The sequence below is a fragment of the Ovis canadensis genome, chromosome 4 (genome assembly GCF_042477335.2).
Source record: "Ovis canadensis isolate MfBH-ARS-UI-01 breed Bighorn chromosome 4, ARS-UI_OviCan_v2, whole genome shotgun sequence".
NCBI lineage: Eukaryota > Metazoa > Chordata > Mammalia > Artiodactyla > Bovidae > Ovis > Ovis canadensis.
In genome coordinates, this window is record NC_091248.1 from 108,736,809 (window position 1) to 108,749,164 (window position 12,356).

At 36.5% G+C, this 12,356-nt stretch overlaps 1 protein-coding gene across 12 annotated transcripts in view; it reads right to left on the minus strand.

Annotated features, from left to right (window-relative positions):
• UBE2H (ubiquitin conjugating enzyme E2 H) overlaps positions 1-12,356 on the minus strand; it is a 112,527-nt gene that overhangs the window by 41,290 nt on the left and 58,881 nt on the right. For 6 of the 12 annotated variants that reach the window (XM_069588378.1, XM_069588381.1, XM_069588383.1 and 3 more), the window contains 2 exons: positions 8,843-8,927; positions 2,313-2,387 (listed from right to left, as the gene is read on the minus strand). Coding sequence is in view for 1 of the 12 variants with exons in the window: in XM_069588372.1 (XP_069444473.1) it covers positions 2,313-2,387; positions 3,160-3,236 (152 nt within the window). In the remaining 11 variants the exon portion in view is untranslated. Of the gene's footprint in view, positions 1-2,312; positions 2,388-3,159; positions 3,237-8,842; positions 9,160-10,193; positions 10,293-12,356 lie in introns of all 12 variants that reach the window. The other 6 variants (XM_069588375.1, XM_069588380.1, XM_069588373.1 and 3 more) reach the window with 5 other exon arrangements.

Sequence of the window (12,356 nt, forward strand, 5' to 3'; positions counted from 1 at the left end):
CTTCTGTATAGTTCTGCAGCTATCTATTACAATTCAAAAACAAACCCTTGCCTACTCTGCAGGAGCAACTACCTCTCAAAATGTTTAAAGCACACTGCAACAGTAATTACATTGTTGATGACCTGAAAATGGGTCACCCCACACGACTGATTGAAATTCTTACCCAATCTTCCTCTGGAGGAAACAGGACAGCTTGTAAAATATTTCAACTATATCTACTTCCCTAAGAGAAGATGGTACATACACATTTGTAGGTATTATCAAGTTCTAAAAGCACACAGAAAGGGAAAGGAAACATTATCAAGAAGTTAAGTTAGCCTAGTCATTTGTCCTAACCAATTTCATGTTACATCATTAACTTAAGAAAGTACAGAGGCTTCTGTTGCATCATTAGTTAACAAACAATGTCTGAAGTTCAGATAGTTTTACTTTGAAAGTTATGATGAAATAATTGTTACCTGGAAACATGCTAAGATTTGACAAATGACTACGTTTCTGTAGGAAATGTAATTGCACTTCTTGGTTCATTGTTAGTTTCATCAAGCTATTCTGTTTCCTTTCTGACCAGGAATCTAGGTTTAGCAAGCAAATTTTTAGTTCTATAGGTAAACAGTTACTTATGAAATATACCTGAATGAATTTATATGGTTTGGATATTCTGTTTATAAAGGTTTAAAGATTCTATCTACATTCCACCACACTAGGAACTGAGAAACAGCTGCTGTCCCATCTGTGCTAAGGTATTAAGTCAGATACACTCATGAATTGTCTCAAAGATTCAACACCTCAGAGCACCCTTCCTATATCACCATCTGATAACTCTACAGTTTGCAGGTTCTTAAAGCAATGGGAGATTTCCAATTCAATTATCCATAAAGTATCTCCTCAACTGTTGTTTAGTTGCTAAGTCATGTTTGATTCTTTTGCGACCCCATGGACTACAGCTCGCCAGGCTTCTCTGTCCATGGGATTTTCCAGGTATGAATACTGCTGTGCACTGCCATTTCCTTCTCCAGGGAATCTTCCCAACCCAGGGACTGAGCCTGTGTCTCCTGCATTGGCAGGTAGATTCTTTACCACTGAGCCACCTGGGAGGCAAGCCCATCTTGTTAAATATCAAGTTTAAAACTCAGCTAAGGGCCCTTCAGAGGAAATTACCAGTTTATTCTTAAAATGAACATTAAGAGTTCCCAGGCTATAAAGGAATTATATAGATGCTCTATAGTATTTTTATAGCCTTAAACTGTAAAACATATAAAGTACCTAGATGTTAGGGGGACAAGTCACTGCATTTGATTGGAAATTACTAACATTTTCACATTATTTATCCCGGACAGAAATATGGGGGCTTAGAATTAAAACACAAAGCTCGGAATGTCTTTGGTTCACCTCTTTAAAAAAACCCTTTTTCGGGGGCAAGGGAGAAGTGTAAATTCCAAGAGTTTTAAGCATTAGCTCTGACAATTCTGAATAAGTGATTCACTGTGACAGAGAACGCTCTAAACATATTCCAATTTTATTTTCTTCCTCCTTAAAATTGGCCCATTCTTTGTAACATCTAAAAATCATCTACAGAATGAAAATTTTAAAAGCTGGCTTAAGTTAGCTAAGTTACTACCATTCTACAGTCTCAAAATAGTTAAAGGTATCAAGCTCAACCAAAATATACCCCCACAGCATCTGACGCTAATACCTAAACTGTTACTAAATGCCTTAATGGGGGTGATAAGTTAATATCACCAATTAGGGCAGAAGATGAAGGTGAGGAAAAAATACCCCACTGAGGTTATTTTATGTAACCCTACTGAGGTTTGTTTCTATTCTACTTTCTTTAGCCGTTTAGAGGGTTAAAAAGATTCGGAAAGAATGGAAAAAGGTACATAGAGTTGGAGTGAACAAAAGCAAACATAGGGTATAAGGAGAATTTTTAAATGACAGAACCAGAATAGGCACTATATAATATTCATTTCAATAATCTGGCATTTAAAATGAGATTTAAGATGTTTATTATTTTACTGCTAACAGCCTGAATGGACAGTGGGTCTTAAAATTATTTAATCTGACCCTAAAAGACAGAAAAATCTAGAGTTACAGTCATTACAAGCATGCAAAGGATATATTTAAACACCTTTTATCACACTATGGAAGACCCTCCTTAAAATTACTAAATAACCTAAGCCAAAATAAGGGGGAAAATTCAGTAGAGCAAATACTTCTGGAATTAATTAACTCCCATAAAATGTAGGCTTGTTTTTTTTTTCCCCCCCTCCATTTCAAAATTCTCTAAGGAAAGAAACTGGGTAGTTACATACCTATAGAAGGAGATTTGAAAGGGTATTTATCAGGAAGATCCACTCTAACTTTCCATACTCCGCCTTCATATGGTGCTGAAATAAAAGCAAAAATGTTAAAACATTAGAATTGTCTCCAAATTAGAAAAGAGAATCTGACTGTAAGTTAAACATTAAATTCTAATCTCTTTTGAGAATCTTGCAAATTAACTGCTTCAAAAGTCAGGGAACTCTTATAACTAGTAGGTACTCTATGTTCAAATGTAATACTTTCCTTAAAAAAAAAATCTAGAATTAGCATAGATTCATTTTCTCTTTCAAATTTACCTGATTCTTCAAACACTGTTCAATCATTTGGTAAGTAATAGCTTACTATCTCAGTCTATCCTGTGCCTAACCCACCCCTCCCCACAAACAACAAAAACATTTCTACAAAACCCAGAATTCACAATTTATGTTTAATACTGTCTCACAGGGCTTCCCTAGTGGCTCAGATGGTAAAGATCCACCTGCAATGCAAGAGACCCGGGTTTGATCCCTGGGTTGGGAAGACCCCTGTAGAAGGGAATGGCTACCCACTCCAGCATTCTTGCCTAGAGAATTCCAAGGACAGAGGAGTCTGGCAGGTTACAGTCCATAAGGTTGCAAAGAGTTGGACATGACTAAGTGACTAAGTCACACTAACACAGAGATAAGAGAAAAAGCATATAGAATATTTATCCTAACAGCAAGATTTCCTTACTGGTTCTAGAATTCAATTAAATTTGCTTTTCAAGAACTATACATATCACCATCTATCTTGATATTCACATTGTCTATTAAGAAATATAAATAAAATAGAAAAACACATACCAACACATATACTTACTTCCTTGTGGTCCATAAAACTTCACTACAAATTCATTGAGTCCTCCTAGGATAGTAACCTCATGCTTACTCTCAATACTAAGGTGGAAGGTAAAGGAAATTACACAAGCTTTATGTTACCCAGAACTAAAGATGGTACCCCCAAGATATGCCAATCAAAGTGTTACCAACATTTTATAAGAAACCAATAAAATATAAAATATGATAATAATTCTGGTAGTTTAAAAGGCAATATATACTCCTGTGAAAAGAATACGAATGAACTTTAGATTCAGGGAGATTGGTGCTCAAATCCCAGGACTGCCATTTGGTGGGTTTGAGCCTAGACAAAACAATGTAAACTCACTCCCTGAGCCTTTTGTTCTTGGCAAATCAGGAAAACACCATTTTACAGACCTCTGTGACGAATAAATGGGTTAAGTATGTAAGATGTGTAAGACTGCATTGTGTATGTAAGTAAATGAAAAACAGGAACTTAATTTTAGCTTTTCTCCCCTCTGTTTTCTCCCCACCCCAACCTCTCCCCAATGATCCTTTAACATAAATCCAGTGTCCCCTTTAGTCAAATTCAAGCATTCAGTAAAACACTGATTTTCTTGAACTGGAAATGCGTGCCTAAAATTACAGATTTTCTAAGGAAGTCCTGATAATTTTCTCCTGGCTTAGAGAATAATTGAAATGACTAGTGATACAACTGTGCTGTAAAAGTAGCACTGCCAAATGCAAAAGAAACAGCCAAAAAAAAATATATATATATATACTTTTAAACTTTGTCTGTAGTATTTATTTTCAGCTACTCTTCCTCACTCACAAGCCTCTATCCTCCTTAGGCTGGCCTCTAGCTCTGTATGTGTTTAGGGGCTCGAATCACAGAGCGCTGGCACTTCTGGGTTCTCTTCCTCATCGATTTTGTGTGTCCTGAGACTCATTCTTTTAAGGTGCTAAGATTCAATTACAGAAACCAAAACAACCCATTTCCAGATGATAGGGCTTCTGGTCTAATTTCTGTTTTGTCTCTGCTTTGTGGTCTAACCCAATAATGACTTCAGTGATAAAAATTTTAGGTGGCGGGGGCTTCGGAGAACTCTCAAATCCCACTGGAACATTAAAAAAAAAAAAAAACCACCATAAGAAGATATGACAGACTGGCCTCATCTTTCTCAATCAGAAGTACAAATTACATTTTAATTATGTGTACTATTATACAAAAAGAAAAATGCCAAATAAAATTTAAGTGATCTCTTAAATAGAGAAAAACGTTATTTTTTAAGGCTTGAAATTTGACTCTCCAAATCCTCTGTCCTGTAGGTCACCGAACAGAGGTCAGGTGTATTTTTGGCAAAGTCCTTGCTTAAGAGCAACTAGAGATATTAAGTAAGATAACGTAGTCTATTCGATCTCATTCTTTTCTAAACAAAAACTACTTTTAATAACATGCATATTGAAAGGATTCAAATAGCAACCACATTGGAAAACTGGCTTCATTTCTCTTGGTCAGATGACACATGAATGTAAGTTCTGGTGTACTAACTCCTTCCTGGCCAGCCACACTCTGACACCCCTCTACCAACATTCCAAAGCCAATGCTAATGTAGTAAGTTAAAGTAAGTGCTTGTTTTAAAATAAAAACAACCCAAAAAGCTCCCTTGCATTAGTGAAAGAAAAAGTCAAATCTAGTTTCAATAAACAAAATTAAATATAAACAATTACGTTCTCAAAGAAAACAAACAAAAAAATTTTGAAGATAAAAAAGGTTTAAGAATGACACCAAAGGCAGAAACCACACAGGGAAAAATTAGCAGATGCAAGCACACATACACATTTAAAACTTCTTCATTATAAAAAACAAAGGAGAAAGCACACACTAGGAAGAAAAGGCCAGAACAGCCAAGTTAAGAAAACTGAAATTAAGCTATAAAAAGCCCAACTCATTAGTTTAAAAATGAGATATTTTCCATTATTAATTGATAGAGATGAAGGAGCTAGATAAAACCCAGTGTTCAGTGGAGTATAAATTAGCATTCCTGAGACCAAATTTAAGCACTATACTCTAAAAATGAATTTACTCTTTCACTCAAATTTCACTTCTTTGAAGTTATTTTAAAAAATAAACAAAACACAACACTGCTGGCAGGAGTGTGATACAGTTTTGACCACTTGAACACTGTTGGCACGGTAAGCTGCACACAATATGCCCTATATCCATCAGCACTATTGCTGGTAGACAGGAAGAGCTATGTTCACCAAAATACATGTTTCAGAATGTGCATAAAAGGCCTCCCTGGTGGCTTAGTCAAAGGTAGAGAATCTGCCTGTCAATGCAGGAGACAGAGGTCCCATCTCTGGTGCAGAAGATCCCACATGCCTCAGGGCAACGAAGCCCATGCACCAAGATCATCGAGCCTGTGCTCTAGAGCCTAGGAACCGAAGCTACTGAAGCCCGAGTGTCCCGGAGCCTGTGCTCAGCAACAGTGAGAAGCCCTTGCCCTGCAACGGGAGAGGAGCCCCCACTTGCCACAACTAGAGAAAAGCCTGTGAGGCAGGAAATAACCAGCCCAGCCAATAAATTAAAAAAATTTAAAAAACAGTGTTCATGGGGGGTTCAGGATGGGGAACACGTGTATACCTGTGGCAGATTCATGTTGATGCATGGCAAAACCAATACAATATTGTAAAGTAATTAACCTCCAATTAAAATAAACAAATTTATATATATATATATATAAGTGTGTATATATATATATATATATATATATATATATATATAAAACGAATGTTCATATAGCACTATTTATAATATCCAAAAGTTAGGTCACAACCCAAAAGTTCATCAACAATAAAAAGAATAAATTATGGTACAGCTGGGCTTCTCTGGTGGCTCAGTGGGAGAGAATCTGCCTGTGAATGAAGGAGACATGGGTTTGATCTCTGGGTCAGGAAGATCCCCTGGAGAAGGAAACAGCAACCCACTCCAGTATTCTTGCCTGGGAAATCCCCAGGGACAGAGGAGCCTGGTGGCTTACAGTCCATGGGGTCCCAAAGGAATCAGCTACGACTTAGCGACTAAACAACAATGGTACAGTCACCCAACAGAGTATTACATAGCAATAAAAAATGAACCTGGAACTTCCCTGGTGGTCCGGTGGCTAAGACTCTATACTTCCAACGTAGGGGGTGAGGGGTTGATCCCTGCTGGGGGAACTAAGATCCCACATGCCGAACAGTATAGTCAGAAAAAAACAAAAACAACCACCACTACACGTAAACAGATGAACTCTCACAGACATTACAGTTAAGTAAAAGAAGCCAGATACCAAAGAGCACATACAGTATGATTCCATTTATACACAGTTCAAACAGGCTAAATGAATCAAGATGCTGGAAATTAGGACAGTTACCCCCTAGTGGGGACTGTGGTCATTGTAAAGGGGTTTGAAGGGGACTTCCAGAGTGTGGATTACAGGTTTACACTTCCATTTTATCAGTGAGCTACAAAAATGATTTGTGCACTTTCTGTATACCTATTAAAAAGTTTACTAAAAGTAAGACTATCTGATGCATGTATAATTTTTTTTACCATAAATTTTAAAATTGAAAATAATTTGAGTATTTTGAGTATTTTTTTGTCTTGGATTTTTCTTTTGGCCATGCCACGTGGCTTGTGGGATCTCAGTTCCCCAACCAGGGATCGAATCCAGGCCTTCAGCAGTGAAAGCAGAGTTCTAACCACTGGACTTCCAGGGAAGTCCATAATTTAAGTATTTATCACTAGGAAACTGGTTGAAAGAATTATAAGCCATTTATACAACAGGCTGTTATTAGTGTCCATTAGTGTATACTAGTGCCTTCTCACCATCTAGAGCTCCTCTAATATATGTTTCTGTTTAATTGGGAGGTATCCAGAAGTAGTCAAGATGAATATACTGTAGTGCCACATAAGATATCTCAGATATTCAACTCAAAAAACTGCAAGGATAATAATGGAGTAAGGTAGGGGATTAAATGAGTTTAACAAAAGTCAAACTAATTTTACAATATAAAATTCTGTAGAAGCAGCATTCCCTATCAGACCTAATTTGCTATGAATGACATTGATCTATAGCAATTAGTTAATTAATCATTTAAAAGTTTAAGTTATCTATATGAATGTCCCCTCTAGAAAATTGAAGATATCTTTTCTATCCTTTAGGTGGATGCAGTAAATGTGAGTTTCTTTCATTTTGTGATCTGTCTGGGATTAGTCCATGCTTTTATCTATTTTCCAAAGAAGATTCTCCTTTCGAAAACATCATGTTAAAATGAGATTAGAAATTAATGCTCCAAATCTCCTCTTTCTCAGGATCCCGGATATAACCCACATTCCAGATACACTGGATCTGTCTTTAATTATACTTATACTGTAAATTAAAGAGTTCTTATAGTCCACTTCATATGAAAAGCTAAAAGTAAACTGAAAGAAACCTTTAAACACTTCTACAAGTTGGTAAAATGAAGAAGCTGTGCTAAATTTATGCTGCCTTGCAATGGTACAGATACTAAATCAGATGGAAAAAAAAAATTTAAGTTTAGTTGAAAGAAAAACACTGCATTAAAAATAAGTCATTCCATCACCATGAATGAATGACTTGCCCCAAAAAACTATAAAATTACTTGACTACTGTTACCATGTGTATTTACGGTACAGGCCATGAGTTCCTTTCTGCTCTCTGCTGTAAAGTCAAGGGCAAGGAAAGCAAATGAGAAGGCAGGTTACAATGACAAAAATAATGATCTATTTTGGATATGTGCTGGTCAGACTAGTAGCCTGGCGGGAACTCACTAGAAGGTTCCTTCATTACTGTCTCACTTTCAAAGTCTGAAAATATAAGACACCCTTCAGATACTGTTCTGGTAAAAATAAGTTAGATCCATAAAACTCACATTTTACTCACTTCTAAGTTATTTGTAAAATACTGCTTTTTACTTACTTAGTGTTTCACTATTAAGGAATATCAGCATTTTCAGTAGAATAATGATCCACATTCCCAGGAACCCAAGTTCATTTCACTTTTAAAATGCCAGCCACCCACCACTGTATTTTCCTTGAATGGCACTATGATTACACAATCTAATATTTAAAGGTTAATGCCAAACTGTCAAGAGACAACTGACATTCTTGGCAAAACGTGTCTATTGGGATTTTAGAAATTATTTCTATGTAGTTCTGGGATGTTCCAGAAAGCGAGTCAAGGGCCAAGTCTGTTAAACAGGTCAAGGATTCAGACAGCATGGTTTCCTAAATTTTATTAAGATAAAAGATAGTGACCTCCCTGAGCTGCGTCCATGGCAGCAAGTGACCAGGATAAAGAATGGGCTTCTTCTGTGAAGAGGGTAAAAGCTATCTGCATGGCTTTCTATCTACATGTTCAGATCAGTCTGCTTCCAACTCTCCTTGCGATTAACTACATTACGAAAGTTGAAGAAACCAGGCAACTTTCTCTACCTAGCTTTCTTGATAAAAATATGGTATGTCTATTAATCCAGTAAGGTTCAAAAATAACAAAAATAATACTTTGGGGGTTATGTTTACAAAGAATCCTTCTCCTTTAGAGATATAAACTGAAATATTTATTAAAATGTATGTGTAGGATTTACTTCAAAATAACTCATTTAGGAGAGAGAGGTATAGAAGAAAGGACACTGACCTTGAGTCAACAATTACTGAATCTGATGATGAGTACATGGGGGTTCATTATGCGTTCTCTCTCGTTTGAAATTTTGTTGTAAATTCTGAAAAGTTAATGTAGTCAGTTATCAGAACTTTAGTATTTAACAAGCACAATTTAGAAGAACTTAGCTACTATACTCTCTTAAGGGCTTACAAAATAATTCAACATTTTCCTGAGGTCCAATATTTAGTTTGAGGAAGAAAAAAATTAGCAAATGATCAGGTCCAGTGGTAGTCCAGGTCCCTGGTAGCCCAGTGGTTAGGCTTCCATGCTTCCATTGCAGGGAGCACAGGCTGGATCCCTGGTCAAGGAACTAAGATGCTGAGTGCCGTGTGGTGTGGCCCAAAAACAAAAAATTTAGCAAGTGATCTAGTACTTAAGAAAAGAAGGACTCCATATTGAAAGAGAAAAATACTGTGCCAAGACAGACAAATTCTAGAAGAATCAAATTTAAGTGGATTCAAAAGGATGTCTAAGAAAAATCTAACTGCAATGAAGGAAGATGAGCATGGCTTTTGCATATTCATGACAAATAGCCTCTGGGCAAAATAATTACGATATGGCTTCGCTTAAATTATAAGAAAAAAACTGGTCATGTGTAATATCAAAGGCTCCTTGTTGAGATGAAAGTTTAAATTTTTTTAAAAAGTTTTTTAATGTTTGTGTTCTTTGTATTAAGAGGAAGGGAGACTTCTATTCAAAGGAGAAATAATAAAAATAGCAGAAATAAAAGCTACTGAGAACAAGCATAGGGCAAAAAAGAGCAAAAGTAGTAAGAGGGAAATATACACACACAATGTACAATACACTGTGTAATACAATGTCAAGAGGAATCACCAAAACAATATATTTGCACCTTATCTCTTAAGCTCAGCAGTTTTATTCCTTGTATTTCCCACCCCCCCATGAAATATTTATGCTTTCTACATGACTTAACAGAAATCTATAAGCTGGGCTTTGGGGAGTATAATGTTAGCATCTATTAAATTCACAAAGATCACAGGCTTAAATTTCTACTGAAAGTTATGCTACACATTTCCCACACACATACTACAAGGCAAACAAAAACCACTCTGAAACTAAATCTGCCTTCAAGAAGCTTAAATTTTAGCAAAAGAACGTAAGATCTGTATAAGTAAATGCAAAAAAAGTTTGCATAAAGTGTATTAGAGTTTAGAGTAGAAAGAGTGCAGCTAGGGGGAGAGAGAGAGAGAGAGAGAGAGATGGTTTGCTATGGAAAGGCAGGACTGCTGCTATACAGTACTACAAAATACAATGATGCCCTTTAAGAAATATACTTCTTTCCTGAAATAGAAATTTCCCATACTCTTAGGCTGAAGAGATTGGCATGTTCTTTTCCTAGTTTCTCTTCCTTCTTTAGCCACGTTTGAGAACTGTCACTGGGCTACCATTCCTTAAGATGGATCTATGGTAGAAATCAGAACCAAAGTTCATGAATTTTTTTTTTTTTAAACAGGGTAAGTAATTCTAAGTAAGACATTCTCCAATACATGATTTTTAGCTGTATGGTTTCAGGTTTAAAGCAAGCCAAACAACTCTGGAGGGAAGCGTGTGCTCAGTTGTGTCTGACTCTTTACAACCCCACGGACTGGCGCCCACCAGGCTCCTCAGCCCACGGGATTTTACAGGCAAGAACACTGGAATGGGTTGCCATTCCTTTCTCCAGGAGATCTTCTTAATTCAGGGATCGAACCCACATCTCTTGTGTCTCCTGCACTGACAGGTGGGTTGTTTACCATTAGTGCCACCTGGGAGGCCCAATGTGTGGTATCAGAGGGGACATGGCTTATTTTAAAATAGTCTCTTCAGGGAATTCCCTGGCAGCCCAGCGGTTAGGTCTCGATGTTTCCTGTGCAGGGGACACAAGTTTGATCCCCTGGTTGGGGAACTAAGATCCTACAAGGCACATGGTACAGCCAAAATTAAAAAAAAATAAAAAATAAAAACACCTTCTTCAAAGTAAATATGCACTGTCTGGAAGCAAGTAGAGAGAAAAATTTGACAACTTACTATGATATACTGAACACTGAAAGCCTCATTATCTAAGTGGTAAAAAGTAGCATGCATGATTTCTTAAATTTAACAAAGATAGTCCAAAAATTAAGTTAAAAACCAAGCATGTTCATTACCACCCAGCAGTCTATAAATTACACTATCCTTTGGAGTTTTTCTGTGTGTCGGTAATTTTTTCTTCTCAAGTTTATGCTTTTACTTAAAGCTTCCATGTCAGACACCAAAGCAAACACTGGCAAGACCTAAGTAAATGTTATTTTTTTTAATGGGAAAATCATTATAACTTAGCTCTTCCCTAGAAGCATTATTCTGCTACTCAGCTCAGTTCAGCCGCTTAGTCATGTTCGACTCTTTGCGAACCCATGAATTGCAGTACGCCAGGCCTCCCTGTCCATCACCAACTCCCAGAGTTCACTCAGACTCATGTTCATTGAGTCAGTGATGCCATCCAGCCATCTCATCGTCGGTCGTCCCCTTCTCCTCCTGCCCCCGACCCCTCCCAGCACAGAGTCTTTTCCAATGAGTCAACTCTTCTCATGAAGTGGCCAAAGTACTGGAGTTTCAGCTTTAGCATCATTCCTTCCAAAGAACACCCAGGACTGATCTCCTTTAGAATGGACTAGGTTCCCAAACAATAAAGACAAAAACTCAAAAGAAAAATTAAGAGTCATATGCTACGGAAAATAATTTTTTTGAGGAGGGTTTTAGAAAAAGGAAGTGTATCAGAAAGACACATAAGAAATCTAAGCCCCATTCCAACTCCACAAAATTTTTTATACAGTAGATTTACAAAGTCAAATAGTCAGAGATGACCCAGATGCAGAAATGAGAGAAAGCAAAGGGAAATATGGAAAAACAATGATACCATCTTGAGACCAAGAAAATATAGTCAAAACAGAAATAAGATTTACATTTTCTAAAAAGCTTTAAAAACTAGAAACTTTTCTAAAAAGTGCAAATTCAGGTTAACCACCTAAAAACATTTAGAAGGCTACTGATAAAATTGCAACAGCACTTTAATATACAAATTTTGATGCTTTGCTATTTTATGGCAACAACACATTGTTCATTATTAACTAAAAATGTATAAATCCACATACACAAAATAATAATGTATTACCTAATAGTATATTACTCTTAAATAACTCACAAAATTTTTCGTAGTTTGGTTTGTTACAGCTTGATTCACAGCATGTTAAAAATAAATCACTGATCTAGTGTGATAATGTTCTTACGGTTATTTAAGAAAATATTAGTATTTTTAAGAGGGGCCTACTGATAGATGCAGGTAACAATGTCTGGGATTTGCCCTAAAACATTTCAGAAAGAAGAGAAACAGATGTGGGAGAAAATACTGATAATTAACAAAATTTCAATTTGGGTAATGGGCATTAGCAAATTAAACCCTTAGTTTTGTGTACACCTGAACATCTTAATGAAATTATTTCTTTTAATA